Source organism: Idiotropiscis lumnitzeri, chromosome 13, assembly GCF_059441095.1.
Source record: "Idiotropiscis lumnitzeri isolate Australia: NSW breed Sydney's pygmy pipehorse chromosome 13, RoL_Ilum_1.0, whole genome shotgun sequence".
NCBI classification, from domain to species: Eukaryota; Metazoa; Chordata; class Actinopteri; order Syngnathiformes; family Syngnathidae; genus Idiotropiscis; species Idiotropiscis lumnitzeri.
The window spans coordinates 7875919-7900613 of NC_142403.1; the positions used below are offsets into that span (position 1 = coordinate 7875919).

General features: G+C 39.8%; 2 protein-coding genes across 2 annotated transcripts; one reads left to right on the forward strand and one right to left on the reverse strand.

The window, feature by feature from the left end:
- Positions 1-1468: 1468 nt before the first annotated feature.
- On the forward strand, positions 1469-24169 carry psmd1 (proteasome 26S subunit, non-ATPase 1). The gene is made up of 25 exons (XM_088313295.1): positions 1469-1655; positions 2277-2320; positions 2408-2481; positions 3535-3704; positions 3836-4044; positions 4134-4277; positions 4360-4586; positions 4718-4778; positions 4872-5000; positions 5448-5536; positions 5628-5706; positions 5839-6012; positions 6103-6214; positions 6449-6645; positions 6796-6891; positions 7113-7177; positions 15148-15262; positions 16311-16427; positions 17053-17155; positions 20513-20682; positions 21534-21626; positions 21720-21806; positions 22034-22201; positions 23764-23915; positions 24036-24169. The coding sequence occupies exons 1-24, from the start codon at positions 1640-1642 to the stop codon at positions 23908-23910; spliced, it is 2886 nt and encodes a 961-aa protein (XP_088169421.1). The 5' UTR covers positions 1469-1639; the 3' UTR covers positions 23911-23915; positions 24036-24169.
- htr2b (5-hydroxytryptamine (serotonin) receptor 2B, G protein-coupled) lies at positions 9222-13333 on the reverse strand. Its single transcript, XM_088313296.1, has 4 exons — positions 13298-13333; positions 12286-12880; positions 10924-11124; positions 9222-10408 (listed from the first exon to the last, which is right to left on the reverse strand). Exons 2-4 carry the CDS (start codon positions 12542-12544, stop codon positions 9456-9458), a joined length of 1413 nt encoding a protein of 470 aa, XP_088169422.1. The 5' UTR covers positions 12545-12880; positions 13298-13333; the 3' UTR covers positions 9222-9455.
- Positions 24170-24695: the final 526 nt, after the last annotated feature.

Below are 24695 nucleotides of genomic sequence, written 5' to 3' on the forward strand. Positions count from 1 at the left end.
ATTGTTGTCAGCTGAAAAAGATCAGATTTGTTTTAAATTTCATAATTTCTAATGTGAAGAATAAACTATTTTAGTTCTTTACTTGATTTGAACGAATGCTGGTATATAGCAACATACAAAGATATCATCATGGTATGCATTTATTTGAGAAAAAAAAACCAATTGAGACAATTTGGATGTGGTCTTCCTTTTGTTTATTGCATTGCAGAGGTTTTTGAAAGACTCTTCAAATCGGCAGATACTCAAAATCAAATGACTTGGACTCTGACTTGGGTACAAAAAAATCTGATCGCATCTTCTCAACTTTTTTCATTATAAGAACAGGTGCTAGGACTATGCATAGCGAAATAGTAATCAGAGGCATTTGTTGCTCAGCTATCATGTGTCGTTTAATGAAGTGGAATGTGGTGCCGACTCATGTAAGTCCCTAATCATGAATAATGGCTGATCATCTGTGGAGTGTTGTTTAAGCCAACATTAAATACAATTAGTCAATTAAAATATAAAATACATAGTTAAATGTCCGCGACCCTTGTGAGGAGAAGCGGTACCGATAATGGATGGATGTATAATAAAATGGCATAATTCAACCTATTTATCATATTTCATTTGCCATTATTAGGTTTTATATATTTATTATATTATGCCATTTAAAATATGATGATGGCATTTATTGCCTATGTCACCTTTCAATTATATTGGAAAACAATAATTTATGAACCACATTGGTATTTTTTTTATTTATATTATTATGCTATGTGGCAGGCCAAATGTGACATTCGATTTATATATAAAACAGAATTTCAAATTTGAAATTCAATGTATATAAAATATAATTTCACATTTGGCCTGCATAATTGGTTTAGTCACGTTTCACATTTTCAGAAAACAAAGGAAATTATGTTTTGAACACACACTGGTATTTTAATTTAAATAAAATGGGTCTTGTTCATTTTGCCTGCTTGTTCACGCATCCTGTTGAGTTTATTGTTACAATATCTATTAAAAAAATCACTGTGTTCCATAAATTATTGTTTTCTTGTTTTCCAATATCATTGAAATGTGACATGGGCCATAAATGCCATCATATTTTAAATGCCATAGTTGAATGCATTTTCACAAGTCAAAGGCACAGTTTAATGAGGTGCTGAGTGGGAAAGTGTATTATTTCTTGTCTTTGTATGTATTTGTTAAATTTCTAAAGTGTTTTGAACACACAGCTCCTACTCGTGCCCACATTGAACGGTAAACTATCTGACGCACGGCAGCGCGTTTCTGGAAAGGCCTGTTAAAGCTCCGTTATATTTATTTTCCATTCCCCTTAATCTGTCTTACCCTTATTCTTTCATTATTAAACATGACCTAGTTTTAAATACTTTTTCCGTCGTAAATTGTTTTCAAAAGCAGAACAGATTGCACACATTTCTATTCCTTGGTACTTATTATCAGGCTTCGACGAGGGCAGCTAAAAGTATAGGTCTAGCGTCGGGGACCTCTGGCTTTGTCAAAAAGAATTTAGCAGCGGCTACGTTGAGTAGCGCTGTTTTGCATCTCCTCATAGTTCCATTCATTAAAAACTCCACATATAGCTACGTTTTTTAACATTTGACCGGGACAAAGGAGGGAATACAGGATAACCATGATAACATCTGCTGGTAAGTGGAAATTATTGTTTTTGCTAGCCTCAAGTTTAGCTAGCTCCCATTGATATAGCTGAGTCACATAGCTCACTGTATGCTGTCAGTTAGCATCTAGCCTACAAGATCTACCAAAAGCGTACATTTGTCTTTCGTTCACACACGTATACAACCACAAAGCCAGAATATTTACTTTACAATCTAACAGCCCGTGTTCGAATTGTAGTATGAAGTAATTTCTCCTGAACGCTACTACTGCTGATTTTACTTAACGAACGTTACACCATTTAAAACATGTATTACAGTTGGCGTCTTATTTAGGTAACTATTATTAACACTATGCTTTTTCAGTATCAATTTTTTATTTTTTTGCTCCATGTCACTACGATTATAGCTCACAATAAGAAACGTTTTCCAAAGAGGGCCGTGATGATGGTGGTAAATAAAATTGAGCATTCGTGTGTATTAAAATGGATTACCATTACGTTCTTGATACAACTCTGGTGATGCCCTTTCAATAGTGGGAGATCCTATTAATGTATACAATGCTGACTAATACAGCAAACATGCGTAGGAACATATACCGTTTTCCATAAAACTCAAATTGCGGGATTAAAATTTTATTTTTTTCCCTTCCAGCTGGAATTATTTCCCTCCTTGATGAGGAGGAACCACAGCTCAAGGTAGGGAACTTCTCACAACCCAGCCTAGAGCTGCTACCTTCAAATGAACAGTCTTGTTTAAGAACTTTTTTTGAAATATATTTGCAGGTGTTTGCTCTGCAGAAACTTGACTACCTTGTCAATGACTTCTGGGCTGAAATTTCAGGATCTGTTGACAAAATGTAAGTGGCACACTTTTTAAAACCGTTTCTGTGTCAACATTGGGTCAAAGGACAGGGCCGCCTTTATTTATGATGGAGTTCCATTTATTGTATTTTTTTTAAGAAGCAAAAGCATGCCACTGATGTAATAAAGCCATAATGACAGTATATATTTATATTGGGATTATATTTATTTCTCACCCAAGTTTTTCTAGGCATGTCATTCTAGTGTATCCTTGGTTTCATCCTGATCCTGAAGTGGTGCCAAAACATGCCCTAGTGTAGAAGTAGCCTAATGCAGTTGTAAATTCATAATTATATTTGTATCAAAATAACTTCTGTTCTAAAATTATCAAACAATCAAATGAAAAACAGTAAGTATTGCATTAACCGAATGGGCCTTCTTGTGCAGCCCCAAAATGTATTTTGGGAACATCTTGACTGTAGGAAATATTATAAGTAGTAGAAGTATTTGAATGTTACGTCATGTGAAGGCCAAAAACGGTAATCAAACTGGATGCATGTATGTGTTGTGTGCTCAGTGTAGGCACCTGTGAGAATTTGTTGTGAAATGCGCTATATAAATAGAGTTGTATTGTATTTCCCAACAAAACACAGTTTGAACGCTTGTGTTATTGTGCGTTTGAAATACTTCTCCAGAATAGTATACTTTGACACATTATGTATGTTTGTAAGTGTTTCTTCTCACTGATGTCAAGCGGAATCCTTGCATGTCCAAAACCCTAATTTTTGAGATAACAATTACAAAACGGCATGTTTGTTGTCCTTAACATTTAATTGAGAAAGAGAGACCCATTTTCAAAACTTTATATCAGTCAATAATTTGTAGAAATAACCCCCGCCACACACACACAGTCACACAGAACTTGATGTACACATTTAATGTGTTCACTATTGACCTCATGTTGCATATAAAATAAAGTGTTGTCAGTTATTGTGTTGGTTCAGAAGAACCAAAGTTTATTAGACATCTTATATGACACCACTGAGTGGAAACCAGTATGCTTGTGCAATCATGTTTCTTTCTTTCACCTGTGTGCTTCACACATGCAGCGAGGTCTTGTACGAAGATGAGACATTCCGCAACAGAGAATTTGCCGCTCTGGTGGCCTCGAAGGTCTTCTATCATCTTGGAGCTTTTGAGGAATCTCTGAACTACGCGCTTGGTGCTGGGGATCTCTTCAATGTCACTGATGACACAGAATATGTGGAAACCATTATTGGTGAGAGATGAAAGATCATCACTACAATATATATTATTATTATTCAAAATCCGTGATGGCGGTGGATGGCTCTCTCTACTAGAGAGAGTAATCTGACACTCCCCTCATGATATACTGTTTTGTCCTGCTAGCCAAATGCATCGATCATTACACCAAGTTGCGTGTGGAAAACGCTGAGCTGCCAGAGGATGAAGAGAGGAAAAGTATCGACCCCCGCCTGGAAGGCATAGTCAACAAGATGTTCCTGCGCTGTCTCAACGACCACAAGTACAAGCAGGCCATCGGCATCGCCTTGGAAACTCGCCGCCTTGACATGTTTGAGAAGACTATCTTAGAATCGGTAATCCTCCTCCTCCCCCTACACGACTCATATAAGAGATATGATTTGTGTTAAGCGCTGCTAAATTTGTCCAATTTCCTCCTATGCAGAATGACGTCAGTGGGCTTCTTGCCTACAGTCTGAAGGTGTGCATGTCGCTCATGCAAAACAAAAAGTTCCGCAATGAGGTGCTGCGGGTTCTGGTCAAGCTCTATATGAACCTGGAGAAGCCGGATTTCATCAATGTCTGTCAGGTAACTATCAATGGTTTTTTGAAAACACCATTACCTTTTTAGTGAACAAACCTAATTTTTAATTCTGCAACTACTTCTATAGTGCCTGATATTCCTGGATGATCCCCAAGCTGTCAGCGACATCTTGGAAAAGTTGGTAAAGGAGGACAACCTTCTGATGGCCTACCAGATCTGCTTTGACCTGTATGAGAGTGCCAGCCAGCAGTTCCTCTCCTCTGTTATCCAAAACCTGCGAACGGTTGGAACACCGATCCCAGCAGTTCCTGGGTCCACTAATACCGGCACTGTGTCCACTACAGATAAAGACAGGTGAGCATGAAATTAAATGAAACGGAGTTTGAATAAATATGAACCACTCTCCTATCCTATGCATAATCATTAAAAAAACATAAAGCACCTTGTTTAGTTACCTGTGTAGATGAATAATTTTCTCTCCCCAGCGACGCAATGGAGACAGATGACAAAGCTGGCAGCTCCCCTGCAGGAAAGCCTGCCGAGACGGTAAAGGGAACTAGTGTTTGTTGTGTGCCTTTGTAGAGAAACCTGAAGTTGGCCATGAGCAGCTCATCATTTTGCTTCTCTTTCCATTCATAGAAGGAAGAGCCCAAAGACCAGAACGCCAAGATGATCAAAATCCTCAGCGGGGAGATGGCCATCGAGTTGCACTTGCAGTTCCTAATTCGAAACAACAACACTGATCTTATGATCCTTAAAAACACAAAGGTACTGTGTGAGTCCAGAGCGCCTATAATAAGAAACAAATGTGTAGGGGCCAAGTACATGGAAAAAAATGAAAATAAGTGTATACCTTCGCTGCTCTGATGCATGTGTTGTATGAGTATGTCTGTCATTGCAAAAATTAAATCTTCATGTGAGGGGATGAAGTCTCAACATATATGGCAAGTATATAATCACTAAAGGTAAATATAGTAGTCATTTACTGTAAAATAATTTTAAAGGGAAGAGTGAGAAATTGTGCACAAAAAAAAACAAAAAACACACAGATCTCTAGTAGCGCTCTTTTTAGTGTTGTAAAACACACTTTGTGGACAAAAAGGCCAAATAGAAAGAAAGGCCTGTGTTAGTGTGGATTTGGTCATAATTTTGAAAGTGTTGCGTGATGTCTTTTTTGTTTGCAATTCTCATTTCAAATCTCCCATCTCGTTTCAGGATGCGGTCCGAAATTCAGTGTGCCACACGGCCACCGTCATAGCCAACTCTTTCATGCACACTGGCACCACAAGTGACCAGTTCCTCAGGTAAGCAATTTATTCGAAAAGTAACATACGGAAATATATCCACAATTAGTATTTCTAGCTATCATATTTATATCACATATTTTCTAAACAGAGAAAACCTTGAATGGCTTGCCAGAGCCACGAACTGGGCAAAATTCACAGCAACAGCAAGTCTTGGTGTCATTCACAAGGTCTGTTTGAAGTGACAGTAATCAATAGAAACCATATTTTGTACAATGTAATATTTAAAGGCAGCACACCAAAATAATTGAAGTCTCTAGTTCTGCTTGTTGTTAAATTTGTGATTTTATTTTATTTTTTAGGGTCATGAAAAAGAGGCCCTTCAGTTAATGGCCACATATCTGCCAAAGGACACTTCCCCTGGCTCTGCCTACCAGGAGGGAGGAGGCCTGTATGCTCTGGGCCTCATCCATGCCAATCATGGCGGAGACATTATTGATTACCTGCTCGGCCAACTCAAAAATGCCAGCAACGATGTAAGTTGGTCTTAATATGTAACTTTTGCTTGAGGTAATGTTATTGTGCTTCCTACCCAACAGTATGAGTCATCTTTTTTGTTTGAATAGATTGTTCGCCATGGGGGTGGGCTCGGTCTTGGTCTGGCTGCTTTGGGTACTGCTAGACAAGATGTGTATGACCTCCTCAAGTCCAATCTGTACCAGGATGATGCTGTCACTGGTATGTGGAACCAACACAAGTTGTCATGTTTTGAGAAAAAAAACTGGCCTCTATTAATTGTCTGTCTTATTGCGATCTAATGACATTTTGGTTGCACATTACTAGTACATATTCAGAACAACGTCTTCAAATGATTCATGATATTCATTCATCTGATGTGATTTATTGCGCAGACCTACGTAGAAATATTCCTCGTGTGAAGAGTTAAAGTGCATAACATGTGTGTCCTTCCAGGTGAGGCTGCTGGCCTGGCCCTGGGACTAGTCATGCTGGGATCTAAATCCGCTCAGGCCATTGAGGACATGGTGGGCTACGCGCAGGAGACCCAACATGAGAAAATCTTGCGTGGACTGGCGGTAGGAATCGCTCTGGTCATGTATGGGCGCATGGAAGAGGCCGATGCCCTCATTGAGAGTCTCTGCAGGGATAAGGTAAAGATCACAAAAGTGTTCTTGTTGAATTTCTTTTTTCCCACATAAAAGGAAATGTCATGTTTGTTACCAAATTGTACGAGGATCAAATTGAAGTTGCAAATTCAGACCCCGGTTCTCAGAGCCCTGCTTTCCCTTTGTAATTTTTAGGACCCCATCCTGCGGCGTTCTGGTATGTACACCGTAGGCATGGCTTATTGCGGCTCTGGGAACAACAAGGCCATCCGACGCCTGCTACATGTCGCTGTAAGTGTTTATTGCATGGTCTATTTCACAAAGTTAATCAAATGTAAATGTTGCATTTTAGAGCTTCTCCCATATCCGTCCTCTAGATGGCACCATCTGTGTGCTAGTATTCATAGTAGGGTGCTTGTTATCTAGAATCAAGTGTCACATGAGGATTATTTGCCGGGTTTGAAGAGCTGCTATATCTACATTAATGAAATGACTGCTTCCTTCATCTTAAGGTGAGTGACGTGAACGATGATGTCAGGAGGGCAGCTGTGGAGTCCATTGGTTTCATCTTGTTCAGGTAAGGACCAGATGGTATAAATTAAAACAGTATTATCTTTATAATTCAATCATATACATATACATATACGTATATGTGTATACATATACGTATATGTGTATATATATATATATATATATCACCAAGATAATGATTTTCTAATGGAATTGAATTCAATTGTTTCACCAGAATTTGACCAGTCAGAACTTAAAGACGGTTTGCCACACAAAAAGTGGAAATTATCTAGCGGAATTATAATTAATTAGCTTCCTTTTTTTTTTTTGTTGCCGTGTTCATTTTTTATTTTACTACTTTTAATTAATTAATAAAAATGTAAACTCCTTGGGTCGACGTTAAATACCGTAATAAAATTTATCATTACAGTCAACATCCATATTGCATGTTTTTCCAATATTATGTAGCCCAACTAGATATTATAAAAGATCAGTTGGGATTGGCTCCAGTATGCCCACAACCCTCATGAGGATAAGCGGCTTCGATAATAGATGTATATTGAAAAACATATAGAGGAACCCCAGCTATTTGCAAGGGATAGGGGTCAGGCTGGCCCGCGACTAGCAGAAATCTGCATAGAATTGACACCCACTAAAATGCATTGCAAAAAACATTTCTTTCCATAAAACCCCCAAATTCTTAAAAAAAAACAAAAAAAACTCTGTTAATCATTTTCCATAAACAAGAGGAGAGGAACCCCAAAATATTTTAGAACATTAAAAAAAAAAATCTGCATTTACCGAACCACATGCGTGCACTGTACTCAAGCTATTTTAATTACAAAAGACTTCTGGATTCTTGCACGCGCAATTTGTATTTGTTTCTTAATCAGCGCTTATTTTCCTTGTAAATAACATACAAACTTACTGTGAGTTACGAGTCAAATGTGATGAGTAATTTATCAATCAAACAGTTTATATTGCAGAATTTATAAGAATAATATATTTTTACTTTAAAGTTCATATGAGACTGAATTTCAAAGGCAACATTAAAACATTTGCCAACTTACTGGCTCTTTGCATCATGACATGCAGATAGGGAGGTTTACCTTTTAACGGCTGGCCGAAATATGACAACCATGTATTCATAGCCTTGCAAAAGCAGTTTAGTATTTATCCTTAGAGGGGATAGATTATTTTCAGTGGCTGACACGGATGGTGCCATGGGCGTTGTTGTATTCTGATGTGCACATCTTCAACCAAAATCGCTGCCATTTATAAGTAGTTATTTGTGGGTATTCGTCGTGAGAAGTTGACTGTCAGAACACTACACTCAGGAACAGAGTATTCAGCTGGAAAACCTCAAGGCCTAAACAAAAACGACGTCCTGGGATTGTTCTAGTGGAATAATTCTTCCATTCAACCCCTAAGGCTGGGTGTTTTGGCTCGAGTAACCAGACCTGATTTTGGAAGGGAAGTCTCTCTCTTTTAGGTTGAAGACAATGTATGTGCGAGTTGGTTAGTTTGGACAAGTCCTGTAAACTATCCCCCAATAGCTATTTTTCAAAATCAGAAAAGACACAGCCATATTTCCAGCGACATGGAAGTTGATGTGCAAAGTTTTAACAGTCAGTGAAAAGGAGGGAAGACAGGTCAGTTTAGCAACACATTTTATTCAGCTTGGTTAGTTATTTATAACTTCAATTTATAAAGCCATTTTATACAAAAATCATTCAAGCATGTCAATACGAAATGCATCGTCTCTAAAGATTGTTTAGAAAGGAATTTACTTGTTATGGTTTGAGATGGGTTTTTTTATTTTATACTCCCAATTAAGTGCATTTTATGTCTTACAGTTGACCGAATGTTAACATTATAAGGACTACAGGTTGAATGGGTTTGACCTTTTAAAACCCCTTCAAAGAATTTTGTCTGGTATCTTGTCTATCTCAAATGTTTCTTGTTCTTGCAGTTTTAAATACTTGGTATTATTTGTCTGGTCTTTTTGTCAAGTATTGAATGATCTGTTTGGTAACACAAGATGGACTTTTACTGTAGATGGTTATCTGTTTGTGTTTCTGAAAGGTAAGAGTGTGTTTTGGGTGGTGGCATAAGATGACAAAATGCATGATTTAACTTTTCTTTCCCTTTACTGTAACATTGTACAATTGTGCGATCAGTAGACGGGTCTAGTTTCAAGAAAAGTACAAAGTGCCAGTCCAATCAATCCATCTTTTGAAATTGGTGGTGGCGCAATCATTTAGTTTTGAATTAAAAAAAACTAAGAGTTGAGCAAGTTCCAAGCCGCTCTCTGATACTTTCATGTACATTAGATTGTTGTAACTTCACAAGCGGCTCACATCTTCTTCTTGCTTAATGTCATAGTTGTCAGGAAAGTGCATTGTGTCAAGCACAACACCGCTAGATGACTGTGCTTGTGGCTGGCATCTCAGCGGACTTTGGGAGCTCACTCCCCCAATTCCGTTCCTCATGCCCCTCTTCATGAACAGTTTGGAGTTTTCAGCCATGGAAGATCTGAATGAAATTCTCGTACGAGCCCGAGCGATGTTTGAGGCCTTTGGATTTCTGTCCGGCCGATGACGCGTGCAGGTCTTATAGTTGCAGGTTATGTAGCGTGTGAACGCCTCCCTAAACGTCTTGTTGAAGAGCGTGTAAACCAGCGGGTTGATGCCCGATGAGACGTAGCCCACCCACACAAAGATCTCCATCAGCCGGGAGATCATGTTGACATCACAGCTGGTACATAGCACAGAGGTGACATTAGTGATAAAGAAGGGACACCACATGACCACAAACAGGAGGAAGACTATGCCCAGCACTTTTGAGGCGCGCTGCTCATTGCTTAGAGTCTGCATTGATTTCTTCCCCATGGTGGACATTCTGCGGAAGGGGATTTCTCCAACGTTAGGAGAGTTAGCTGTGCTTACATTAGGGTTTTCTTGCATCTTGGAAAACCTGTCCAGCGCATGAAACTGGTCAACTTGATTAGCGGTCCCAGGGTTGTCCCTTTGGAATACTGTGGACACCGCCGAGTAGCTGAATCGCTGGATCACCTTTGACCTGAGTAAATACACCTTTCTGCGCAGCACGTGGACAGTAAGGAAGTAGATGACCATCATTATGATCAGCGGAACAAAGAATGCTGCCATGGAGCCAAACATGATGAATTCCCGGAAGGTGTCCGTTTTAAGCTGGCATGTGTGGTTACTGTTGAAGGTGATGTTGTTTCTGGGTTGGTAGTTCTGGAGCCCCTTCACTGGAATCGGGATTGCTATACCTGGGGAAGAACACAAGACAACATGTATAAGTCTTGAGGAGAACCCTTGTCAGTTCAGTTTGTTTCAAGTAAAACATCTTTTTTTTTTTTTCTTTTAAATGTCATGTTGGGAAATTAAATTGTATGATGGGAAATGCCAGTTTTCCCCAGTATATGGTTGCATACGCCAGCATTCATAGCCAATGAGGCTACTTTAAACAGGCATCGTTGACTCCTATATGAGACATGATTTTATTTATTTTACTTTGGTTTTGCTTTTCCGGCCGGTATTGCCGAACCCACAGTTTGTCCCTCCCAATGCTGCAGAGATTGTAACCGTTTTTATTGCATTTGCTTTTATTCCATCCGGCCTGTGTTTATGAGCCTATAAACCAGGTCTGCCATGGATCTTGCGTCAAAAAATGTTTTTTATTTCAAAACCTTGCCAGTGTTTAAAATTTCCCATTGTAGAGATGGCTACAAAGCTGAATGAAATGTATGGCAAAGTGAAAGAAGATGTGAAGTGATATGCTTACAAATGGATATTAGCCACACCAGTGCTATCTTGACCATGGCTTTGGCTCTGGATTTGTTCTGACTGTGCTGTATGGGCCTCTTGATGGCAATGTAGCGATCCAGTGAGATGGCACACAGGTGCATGATGGATGCAGTTGAAAACAGCACATCCAGGAAGAGCCAAATAGGGCAGATGAAGTCTGGAAGGGGCCAACCAGAATCTAAAGAAACAGTAGAGAAGAGCAATTCAACACTGACAGTTCTTTCCCACTCAAGTTGTAGTTCTGTCATATTTTTAATTAATAGTGCCACTCAATAAGATCTGTCTTTGTGAGGTATGACGAATGGTCATAGGCTGTTGACGGCGCTAAAAGCTCTTTATCTTGATGTCCTGGAGACTTACAGTAATATTTATTTCACTTCCAGGCATTCATGTGGCACTGAAAACTTTTGCTCCAGCACCTTTTTATTTTTGAGTGGGGCCGCTGGATTCATTTTATGGTGTTTTTGATCTTGGTTTCCTATTATATACAGATGATATTTGTTCTCAAAGTTGTTTTTCTATCCATGTAAAGACTAATTCAGAATAATAAGTCAGTATCTTGAGTAAAAGTAAATTTAAAAAAAGACAACTGTTTTCTAGTGAAGAGCAAAAACTCTTACCATCACTACCGCCTTCTTCGTCTGAAACTGTCAGCACGGTAAGAGTTTTTGCTCTTCACTCAGTTTTTCACTTCAGCCAAAGAAGGCTGAAGTGACAGCGAAAACTAAAAAGATGAACACAATAGCGCTAATCCATGTGTCAGTTTCCTTCAGTTATTTGTTCATACGTTTTATCTTTTAACTTTCCTACTGAGTTTCTGACATTTACAAAATTGTACTATGTAAGTGAATACATCTCCGGGTCCTTGGTCTAAGTGTTCAGAGCTGACTCTAAAATATGATATATAAATACTGTATGTGATAACTAAACATTGACTTTTTTGCCCCAACTACAATTGACTAAAATGGTAAGTATATCACATCATTACAAATATTGTATAAAACTGTATTACTCTTTTTCATATACCTACAACAATTGACAATTGTAAGTCTGAAGAGTGAGACTCAAATGTCCAGGACACCCACATTTGTTTGTTGATTAAAGCAAAAATCTAAAATTGAAGTGGAGGAATTGTAATTGCAGCCATTTTTTTATTTACATTAAAGGAGAAAATATATATTAAGCAGCAAAATGTATGCATGTCAAGTTTGATATTCACTTTATATACGTGGAATCAAAATGTGTGTAATTAATTTCCCGTTGATATGTAATTAAGTGCTGTTTAGGATTTCATCGGATAACCATTTTTCTCTGCTAAGAGTCGACATGTTTAACTTACTGTAGAGGACAGTGACCAGGGCAATTGGCATCACCAGGAGTCCCACCAATAAGTCAGCCACAGCAAGTGACATCAGGAAGTAGTTGGTGGCATTCTGCAGTTTCCTCTCAAGTGACACAGCGAGGATGACCAAGATGTTTCCACCAATGGTGGGAATGATGACCATAACAATAAGCAGGGCAGCCCACTTTAACTGAACCCCAGAGGTTTCTGATAGCGAGCCGTCAGCCTCCAGTGGAGCCGCATCTGACTGGGACATAGTGCAGGGAAGGGTCCAGCGGGCCTTGTTGTGGATCTGGGCTCTGATCTCTGTGGTTTTGCAGGCTCGGTCAGCATTGTCACTGGTTGCCACTGAAAAGGGCAGGCAGGTAGGCCAAAAAGCTCAGGGGCCGTGCGCCGGATGTCCCATTCCCTCAGGAACTATACTATTATTGAAAAAAGAAAAAAAAAAACAGACAACCTCTGGGTAATTGTGGAAAAAATCTCCCGTATTTTTAATCCATAGACATGAAGTATTTCCACAGGGAGACACCAGCTGGAGTTCTCATGTTCCTTCCTTTTCCCTGAAAAGTTATCCACTATCCATTCTTTCCACCTGTAATGGCAAAGAGATCCATCAGTACAACAGCAAAATCTGATATCATTTTCTCAATAGCAATGTGACAACAGAAGGTGGTTGGAAAAAAAAGTGAGAATTTTATCTATTTTATTGAAGTTGTGAAAAATGGCTTTTCCTTAAAACCAAATGCTAATGGAGTGTGCCTCAAACATGTCTTTGAGAATTTCCGAACCAAGAAGGAGGCAAACTGTTTCAACATTGTCTAGAATTTGAGTGTGTGTGCGTGTGTATTTCTTTCAACAAATTCAACGCAAGTTTGGGTTAATGAAAGTGCAGAAAAGGTTGCAACTTAAATTTTACACTACACCCCGTAAACAGTCATCCATTCCGAAATAAGTCCCATCCTTTTAACGCCATAAAAATGTTTTGTATAACTTTGCAAAGGCTTCTTACCTCTCCCGAATGAGTTGCTCAAAGATGTTTCAGCTTCCCTTCCAAAAAGGAGCACAGCAACATTATATTTGTAGCCCTCCTGTGTGAGAACATGACACAATTCTCTCCATGTGCAAGTGGTTTTCCGTCCAAAATGTCTGGCTATGCATCACCTCCCATGATCACAGCTTTAGAACTTTCAGATGATGTGGCTTCTGCCTTCCCTTTTCCTTCTCACTCTCCAGCCTCTAAAGAGCTTGTAATCGCTACTTCTTCACCCCTTTCTCATCCCCTCCCTCCTGGTGAGTCACACCGTGTGCATAACATGAATGTCTTCATGGTGGCCGCGTGCCAGTGGTTCCTGGGGGTCTTCTTTTTTTTTTTTTTCAACCCAGTCTCCCCACTGTTTAGATCTTTAATTTTCTCTTCTCTCCTCCATTAGAAGTGACACAAACACTAGCAGTGCATGGGCTTAAGTAGTAATCCATATTAAGATCGATTGTACATTTTTTAAAATTCCATTTTTACTCTTTTGATCTTTTGAGTGAAGCCATAAGTCTTCATCAATCTTAAAAGCAGATGCGAGGTTCTTAAATATGTAAAAGACTTTACAGATGTTGAATGACTATTTTCCGCACCTGAAAATGTTACCACCAGTAAATCTGTGTGGTCGCGTATGTCCTTAAAGGGTAGTCTCCTCTTTATCCAAAATATTTCTCTTATACGTGCTGAGCTTGCCTATAAAAGTCATACTATATCATGTTGTGTTTATTACAACACTGTCCAGGTGCGTTCAGTCTATATTTGAGTGATCATGTGTCACAGCCAGGAAGCATGTTAAAAGATCTTATCTTTGAAGTATTGCCACAAATACATCGATAATCTGTTTTCCTGCCCCTTTGGTGTACTTCCTGACGTATCTTGCAAAGGCTTTGAATATGTAGACCGAAGGGGTGACCAAACCACAGCTGTATCAGCTGCTGCCACTCCTCTTTTGATATATCTGAGGCATGCACAACATGATTTAGTACTTAATTAAACAGTCCAATGATACATTCAGAGGACATCACAGGTGCCATTGGAGGACGTCACTTGACCACCAGAATAGAATAGTTTATCTCTCTAAATTAAATCAAAAGGCCATCTTGATCTGGCGCTCAGCGCCACGTGAACCCAGTTTGATCCTCTTGTGTGTTTGAACTCATCTCTTGAGTCCAGAACCAGTTGCTAGTATGTGCAGAAAAAAAATCTTTAATGCAGAGCTTGACACACACACACACACACACACACACATACACACACATACACATCAACCCATTCACAATTAAATAAAACCCAATCATTGCCTTTGGATCTCTAAAATAGCGACCTAAGCCGTCTTTGGTTTCTGTTGTTTCTTTCCACAACATGCAGTCCTGTTAAACGGGTGTTAAACATCTTGGAACAGTGGAAAACATTCATTGTATGTCTACCATTGTTTTTGTCCTTAAATAAAATAAAGTGGTACAGCATTTGCAAATAACATCACATAGTGTGTTGCTGAACACCAAACACATTTTTTTCATTTTTATTCCCGTCATAGTTGTGTACAGAAACAAATTCCTTCTTTTTGAAAGATGGCTCGAACAGACGTTCCCTAACACAGATCTACTGTCTGGCTGTGGAGGTTTGACTCATTTGTTCAATTCCTAAAACACATTCTTTGGAACAAATCCTGTTGACAGACGTTCTGTACGACAAAGCCTTCAACATCTATTTTGTTAAATGTCAGCATCCACCCCAGCTTGTGACTTTTTGTGACTCCAATACCACGCTTATTTTTGGTTCTGTGTTCTCTCTGCATCAGACTTTTTTTTAACTTCTCTTTTCAGAACTCCTGAGCAATGTCCCAGTGTTGTGTCCCTATTGTCAGAGAGCTACAATCCTCACGTTCGCTGCGGAGCTGCCATGGCTTTGGGTATCTGCTGTGCTGGAACAGGCAACAAGGTGAGATGCCCTGTTGACATTTCCCAAATGAACAATCTGGGTTAAATTAAAGTTTTACCGGAAACTAAAAATATGAGAACAAATGAGAAATAACAATCTCACGACACTCTTTTAAACAACAGACCATGTTGAATGAGTTGGCAACAGTTGCTGTTATCAAAGTAAACCACAAATCCTCAAGGCTGTGTCTCCTGTCCAGTTACAGAGGATCTTTGGTTTACAATAACCTTGATTATAATCAACCAATGTAAATGAGGCCTTTGGTAGTTTTCATTTCAAGTTTTAAAAGCACCAGCTAGAATAGGACGAGCTGAGTGTGTATACACTGCTGCCCCAGCTTATTAGGCCCTTTACTGGGAGAATGATGGTGTTTTTGTGAGAGAAGTAGGTCACCTATTTAAAGGAATCAATTATTTTGTCATTTATACAATGTTCTTGGGAAAATTGTTGCTGTAACACTGTAGCTGTTTTTTATTTTTTTTTTTTAAAAACAAAGGTGTGTTCTTGATTGTATTTTTCGGGAGACTTTTATTAATTATGCATTTTTAATTAATATATTTGTATATTAGTTTATGACCCCGTGAACCCATCCCCTCAGTAACCCGTGAGGCGCACCTTGTGGTCATTTGATGTTGACTTTGCTTTCTAACTCGTCGTCATGACTCGGGAGACGTTATGTTGTGAAGCTCCTCTCTCACTTTGACCTGACGCATTGGTCGCCTCCCCCGAAGCTTGGCTGCAAACGTTGCAGAGTAAGAACTGGAAGAATGATCACTCTGTCTTAATAGGCGCAAATTGTGGAAGGCGGTCTTTGTTTTAACAGTAACACAGTTGTCCTGGGCAACCAGATATGGATGCCACTAATCTCATTAATTAGTATGGTCTTGTTTCCTCTGTTAATAATGTTTGTCCTGAACACATGTTCCCCCTGTTGCGACAATGATGCCGTTACAAATGGCAAACAGGCCCCCACTTTTTTTTTTTTCAAACCGTGAGAGGGTGAGTTGAAGTCAGTAAAATCTTTTTCTTGTGATGGTCATTTTTGCAGGAGGCCATCAATCTGTTGGAGCCCATGACCAATGACCCAGTCAACTACGTGAGACAAGGTGCTCTCATTGCCTCTGCACTCATTATGATCCAGCAAACGGAAGTCACCTGCCCCAAGGTTCGTCTCTACTGTTTCTCTATCTCAAATAGACGTACTAGACTACAACTCATTTTAATGAAAAACAGTTCATCAATTCAATCAATTGTAACAACTGCAGAGTTTTTGTATGGAAGCTGAAGGCATCAGCTTTAGAACGATAGAGGGAAAGAAATGTGTCATGGCGCTACTGGAAAATAACTCGTCCTAGCATAACTTCACACACGCGCCCTGAGAGCACCTAATATATTGTCACAGACAGTTAAGAAATGCCAGACACCTTTACAAACAGTACAGCAATTTTTTTTATGCCTATGCCGAATTGTGCAAGAGCTGTTTTTCCAAGCATTCGAATGTTTGGCATTATTACATCCATGACTGTTTATTTTAAGCTAGAGTCTTTTTAATCTACAGATCGTCTCGAGTGGCTGGCAGCCACCACAACCACTTGCGTCTTTTAAGATGTAGCCCCAATAATAACTTCACTGTTAGGAGCATGGAAATGCTGATGTTGCTTTTACATGTTTTGCACAGCATGGTAGTCGAACAGCCTTATTATAGCCAAATTTCTCCCAAAATCTCTACAATAATTGAAACACTGAGCCTGTAACTTGGATATTCAAACACTTTCTTCTTTTGTCTACAGGTGAATCAATTCCGGCAGCTTTATGCAAAGGTTATCAACGACAAGCACGACGATGTTATGGCCAAATTCGGTGCAATCCTGGCCCAGGGAATCCTCGATGCAGGTGTGTACCATATGCGCTATATAAATAAAATTGTATTGTATATATTATGTTTACCATTTTTTTACACACAGTGGCCTGGTAATGTTGAACTCGCAAAATGTTGGACTATTTTGGATTGTTCTGTTCAAGGTGTTCTGCGAAAAATGTGCCCTATATGTTATAAAACAGTTTCACATAATACATGCGAAAATACTGTGAAACTTTACTCTTTTTTTTATAATAGAATCGTAAAATTGCTTATGCAGTCAATATAATTTGTATGTTCCTGGAATAAATGTCTTTTTCTCTTTGCAATATTTTGCACAAATTGAAAGTCAACAAGCACCACGGAATGCCCAGTGTTTGACTTAATTTTTCCTCTGGGCTTAAACTGACCCAGAAAAAGATTATTAGTAGTCATGGAGGCCAATATATGTTTGCAGTAAAAGGGGCAATATTGCCCTCAAAACTTTGCATAACGCAAACTCTCAACACTTTTTTTTTTTTTAAATGCCTTTGAGGACATGCTTCCTAACCAGCTTTTCAAATTTGCAACCGGTTCAATTTTATAATATATATATTATATAAGACTCAGTTTTAAAAATTCTAATGGAAAGTGCAGGGAGTTAGCAGGCTAAACAACATTTATTAAAGTAAAATGGAACATTTTATTTAGTTAATTTATTTAAAAAAAAAAAAAAAAGGGCAATGCCAATATGTGACAAAATGCTGAATATCGGCCCAATACTTGGGATGTCATTACTGATTGTTCAGCATGCCAGATATTAGCCACAATCTGTTCCTCTCCTCTTCTGTAGCCTGCGTGGCCTTTTCAGTGGAGTTGACTTTCTTCACAATTTCGCCTTGTGTCGTACCGTATGGGGGATCAAACTGGCAGACAATACCCAGTTTTCATCCCTCAGTGTATGTGAAAACTGTAATCACACTGTAAAACAAGCGCTCGGTGGATTGGTACGAGTGTCTCCTAATTTGAGTTCCTTTAGGCAACCAGAGTAAGTAAGCCTCCATGCCTGACCACCCGCACACTGTGACTCTGGAACAGATCACATTAAGGTTCATCAGCAGCCGGCGTTTAGCGCGGCTCTGCTCCACTCTCAGCCATATGGCCTGCTGGTGTCCCGCTGCTAATTGTGTTTGTCTGATCGTCTCTGCCGTTTGTGGGCTCAAGCGCACAAAATGGCTTAACGTGTGTGAGGTCCTAGCGCCACACTCTCGCGACACACAACACACCAATTTTCTCATGTATACACCAAGCCTTCGGAAGACGCATGTTTTAACATACTAGATGTTCCAGTGTGCACTCTTTAGCATTTTTCCACATTTATCAACTGTCTGCCAACGTCTTTCAGCCTTTCTGGTTGCTTTTAGTTGTTGACAATGGACGATGGCCAAGTCATCGATCAAATGAGGCACTGTAGGTGCAGTCATCAGTACGCCATGATGAGCTTGTGTGGGAGCGTCCAGACTGCCGGGATCATTTTTCACACTGTAGACGTGCTTCCCTCTCCTTCCAACTTGCAGAGATTACACATGCTTTTACTACACTTGGCATTGTGGCACCTGGAATTTAAACACATCCAAGCAGGAAACGCAACTGCTCGTCTTCCCGAAACACTTGCGTGCATATTAAGCCATTTACTCTTTCTTGGAAGTTTGGAGGTGTCATGGTAATTGTATTTAATTTGACAGGCGGAGGTGATTAGCTCGGTTTAATTATCACTACGCCTCATTAGCAAGGAAATGTCAGTCCCTGTTTCATGTTCCCTCATTCCCCGTACATCTCGCTTATACATCTTTCCTTTCCCTAATGTCCTTCGCCAGTAGAAAGAAAACATTTTGTTGCACTTCCACTCTTAAACAAAATGTATTTTGATGGTGTCTTAAAGACAGAGGGGATGCTGATTGTTGATTAAACCGAAATCTCTAAGACCCACCAAAATCTGTTCCGGGATGCTGCTCCACCTCCAACTTCTTTGAACTTAGATCATATTTTCCCACAGGAAAGGGTAAAAATAATTTGATCTGTGTTATTAGTATTTTAGATGTTGCACTGTACTTGGAATAATCTAATGTCTTGGGAACTCAATGGTCAAGTGTTCTTAACCTGTTGCCACATTTTGAAGGAGACTCTTAAGCAGCATTCTTGGCTCTGTGACGGCTTTTTCTCAGCATTCAATCAGCGGATTGGAAGAGTTTCAACACTAGGTCATGTCACTCTGCCATGACTAATTTAGTTGATTGACCTCAAATCTGAGTGATTTACCTTTTAATTGTCCTGGCTGATTTAATTTGAAATGGTAAGACCCATGCCCTTGAACCATCATTTCTGTTCATCACGGCAGGACATGACAGATTCATCCTGGTTCCCTCCTATCCGTCCTTCCTGTCGCTGTCTTGCCTTTGAACTTTTTCAAATCCACCCTATTGTATGCCTATGATCGAAGGAGGGCGTTTGCGCCCAACTTGTTTTACATTGTTAAGATACTGTCCATATCGGAAGTCACTATTAAAGGTCAGATGCCTGTCTTAACTCTTGGAGAAGTTTCAACATTTTTAAAATGTTCCTTCGCCAGTTATTAACATCTTCAGGGATGAGCAAGTGAGCGCTCTGAGAGATGAGCACCCTTTTTGTTATTTTAAATACAAGTTTGAACATTTTTCTTTGCCAATAAGGGCACTGGAGAGGGGAGCCCTCTAATCTCGTTGCACACTTGAGTACAATGACAATAAAGGGATTTCTATTCTATTCTATTTCTATTCTATTCTATTCTTTTTGGACCAGCAAGCAGGCACAAACATGCACATGAGGTTTGTGTGATTTAATGCAGGATGTTACAGACAATGCATTCTTTGGTTTGATGGTTTTCCATTACACAATGTCTGCGTTGTCTACAAGCTACAAAGCGATCAATAGATTACAGGTCGCGGCATTAACCTCTCACCTCCCGTATCTTGGGCCAAGTTTGAAAGGGTGTGGTCCGCAGTCAGTCTTGAATCACGATGTATTATGCGACCGAGGATGCATGTCAAGTGTTCCTCTTCTCGGTCCTTATTGTATTGCCTCTTCGTATTCTGATGATCAGATGGGACATCATCCAACTGTTTATTTGGTTGTGTTGTCACACCAGGTGTGTAAATGTGCCATTCTTGTGTTAACTGCTCATCACCAGCACTCTGAGTTTAATTTTCGAATATTATACCGCTGTTACCATATGAATTTACAACCTCCCGCCCAACCTTGCCAGCAAGCGTCATCAAAATAGTCCCCAGGTGTCTTGCTCTGTCCGAATAAACAATTAGAATTGTCCACATGTAGTGGTTATAATAAATCTGAACGTTGTGCCGTCTGTGTTGTAGGGGGACGAAACGTGAGCATCTCGCTTCAGTCCAGGACTGGCCACACACACATGCCGTCGGTAGTGGGCCTGCTCGTCTTCACCCAGTTCTGGTTCTGGTTCCCCCTCTCCCACTTCCTGTCCTTGGCCTTCACACCCACAGCCATCATTGGCCTTAACAAGGACCTCAAGGTACGGACAAATCCCAGAACCTACTGACTCAGCACTAGTTTTTCATATAGGCCGTATATTTTCTTTCCCGTTTGTAGGTTGAAGACTATACATTGTGTTTGTTTCAAGATTCATAAGTAACCCTCGCCATGTTAAACTCAAAATGTTAGCTGTAGCGAGCAGGGTGAATGTGATCCAGCAGCTGAAAGCTTAGTGAAGTTTAATAACACTTGCAGTCATCGCTCATCACGCTGAGATGTTTTTCTCTACCGCATGAATCAGAGCTGCAGGTCTGCTTTAAGTCTAAACGCAGACTTGACCTTAACAGTTAAACAACAATGTCATCAATAAAATCCGCCATAGATGAGCATCGATCATGTTTTGACTGGCATGTATTTTTCCCTGGAAAAGGAACGCTAACTCATTTATCTGCAAAGTATTACATCCTGATTAAAAAAAAAAGTGGACAAAAGGGTGTCATCTATCAGTTTCAGTTTCATGTTTTATTTACATCTAAATTTTAGTTCTTCATCTTCCACTAATTGAAACGTATGCCAAACTAAAGGCTTCTTCTGTGATGTCTTACCTGTCCATTTGTTGACTCTTACAACAATAGTATGCGCCTTTTAATGAGCTGCGTGACTCACCGTTACAGTCAACACAGCCTCAATGAAACTTAAATCAATTCATACAATAAACTTGACACAAATGAAATATAGTTCTGGATTAGGCCCTAATTAAGATTTCTCTCAACTCTCTTGATGACCTTTTGAAACAACATCTCCTTTGCCATGTAGTGTAGCTTGTACGTGTTCATTTAGATGCCTGGCATGTGTCAAATAATAATAATTCTTTCGCTTGATCCTGTTCAGATGCCCAAGGTGCAGTATCGTTCCAACTGTAAACCTTCCACCTTTGCCTACCCGCCAGCTTTGGAGGTTCCCAAAGAGAAGGAGAAGGAAAAGGTGAGCAAGACGCACAAGTCTCTTCTTCCTTTGACATGTTGTCTTGTAATAATGTGCATCTATATGGCTTGTATGTGTGCGCGTGCCTGGCAGGTCTCAACCGCTGTTCTGTCCATCACAGCCAAAGCAAAGAAGAAAGAGAAGGAAAAGAAAGAAAAGGAGGAGGAGAAGATGGAAGTGGTGAGTGTCATTTTTATTGTTATTTAGATATGTCTGGTCTTTCATTTTTATTTTTAAGATTTCTGAATTCTTCACCAAGTCGAACAACGGCCAAATGTTAAATGAGAAGAATGGAGGAAAACGAGCAGGGAAAGAATGGCTCAACTCGTGAATAGATCCTCCTTTATTCTGTCGTTTTGTTGAAAGACAATAATTAACCCACTGTGCTTGTCCGTGTGTGGCGACAGGAAGTGCAGGAGGGCGAGAAGGAGAAGAAGGATGAGGAGAAGGAGAAGGAGAAGAAGAAGGAGGCGGAGCCTAACTTCCAGCTGCTGGAGAACCCGGCCAGAGTGATGCCAGCCCAGCTCAAAGTCCTCAACATGCCTGACACGTGCCGCTACCAGCCCTTCAAACAGGTAACGCAACATAACGTAACCAGCATACACGCACAACCCATCCCAACAACAATACACCACTACTGTCATCGACACATGTGTGGACAAAATTGTTGGGAATGAAAAATTAAACCAAGTGGTGTCAGAAATACCTTGAATATGACAAAAGAATAAATAAATATTTATTGAAAATTAAACAAATTCAAACATTACCTTTTGAATTGTGGTTCAACAGAATTATTTTTAAAACCTCAAATAGGATTGGACACAAATGATGCCTATAGATAATTTCCATTCTCATTGACGATGTCTTGAATTTGAATTTTCCTCCCGCGGTCATGTCTAGTCAGGTTTGGCTACATTCCCGTGGAATATGAAATAAAAATCTGTAATAATATTGTCACAGGAACATCAAACTGCTTGGAGATGGTCTTGTCGCCTTTGCCTTTAACGTGCTTGTCCATAATTTTCTTTCTAATCTAGTGGGTCAATTTGCTCCTTCACTTCCTCTGGTCCGTGCTTCGTGTGGTACACGCCACGTCACCAATCAACACAGTGACTACTTGTCACCCTTGAAATAGTTTGCAAACACCTGTGATGCCAATTAGAAGGCATACCTTACTTCAAAATGTCCTTATAGTCAAATTTTCATTCTTTTTTTTAAGGTGTACAATAATTTGGTCCAAGCCTGGTTTCATGAGTTACTATTTGATGTTAGCAATTCAGTTTAATTTATAATGACTTCAAGTTATTTCTGCGACCACTGTGGGATTTTCTTTGAGGGGTTCCATCAATTTTGTGTGCGTGTGTCGGAATGCAAAGATGAGAATAGACACAGCAGCAGAACGTGAGGCCAATAAAAGCGCTCAATGGTTCCTGCTGTAAACGCTAGAACCAATCGACAAGCAGCGCCATCCCGCAAAGAGGAAGTATTATTGATTAGCCTTGTAAGGCTTTGTTTTGTCATTCACAGGAAGTGAACACTTTTATAGACCTGGCTGGACATCTGCTCCTTGTCCGCTGCACTGCAAGATTAAACATGCGCATCAGCTTTCATTCATGAGAACGCCATTTTGCACATAGTTCAGTGGAACGTCTCTGATCTCATTCACATTACCGTACCCCCAACCGTTCCACAAAGTATATAATTCTGGGTTAAACATTTCAACATTTGACCAACATTTCCTACAAATATCTGCAAAATGACATAATCAGAAACGTATGCTTGGGAGGCCGTGCACTCTGAAATTGTCCAACAGTGTGAGGACATGAATTTTAAGATGTCACCAAGATATCCAGGAAATATACACATAACATGTATTGGAAAATATACACCTCTTTGCCATGCAATTCAGCACTTGACCAACATTTACTGGAACTCTGCAAATTGTGAAGCTGATCAACATCTCCAAGAAAAGCACACATCTGAGGCCAAAAAAAAAAAAGATCAATCCACTATCAGATATTTCTGGGAAATATTCGTAAAAGCTTGGCGTTTGATGCTTCTGGTGTGACATTGCAGAAGAAGGACCAATGATGACAGTTCAAAGCTTTTTATTAATGACGCCTTTGTTTTTGTTTAGCTGCACACAGGCGGCATCATCATCATGAAGGACACCAGCGAGGAAGAGGAGGAGCTGGTGGAGCCCGTCTCGGCTCACGGCCCCAAAATCGAGGAGGAGGAGCAAGAGCCTGAGCCCCCCGAGCCCTTCGAGTACATTGATGAGTAGATCAGGTACCAAACAAATTGGCAATAATAATAATAATTAAAAAAAAAGATGATATAATGAATTTCTGCTGACCAGGACGTGTACGCGTGTGCGCGTGTGTGTGTGTGTGTTTCTCTTGTCTCCAGGCCTCAGAAGAGATTTAGTCCTGTCCACTCCTACTTTTTCCCCCCTCACTTTGTTCCTCCTGTGGCTCCTGTTGGTCAAATAGGAGCATGTTTTTTTTTTGTGTCCATACAATAAAAGGCGTATATACAAAGGAGTGTTTTAGTTTCTATTTGGCATTTGTCCGTCTTTCCATCCATCTAATGCTTTCCCAGCTGACTTTGGGCAAGAAGCAGGGTACACCCTGGATCTATCACCAGTGAATATTTGAGGTTCCTCTCCCCTAAAGATGCTTTTATTGGAGTCATGTCCCTCCTACTTTACAGTATAATGAAAGTCTTGTTTCTTCAGCAAACAAATTACATTGGCTTGGAGAGTTGGTAGCCACACAACAATATTTAACCCCCTCTAAGTTGCGTGTAGAATATTATCACATCAGATTTCAATGATGGTGTCATACTGAGGTATAGATATATTTCAATGGCACGTTTTACGGTACAATTATATGGGGTAGATATGGTTCGTCTTCATTAATGATGAAACTTGCGAAGGGTTTTTAACTTGGTTTTCCAAAACTTCCCACAAAAGATCTTTGGGATGGAGAAAGAAGATGGTCCCTCCAGTGCAAATTGTCTGAAAAATATTGTGAATTCAGACTGTAACGTTGTTATAAATGTATTAAA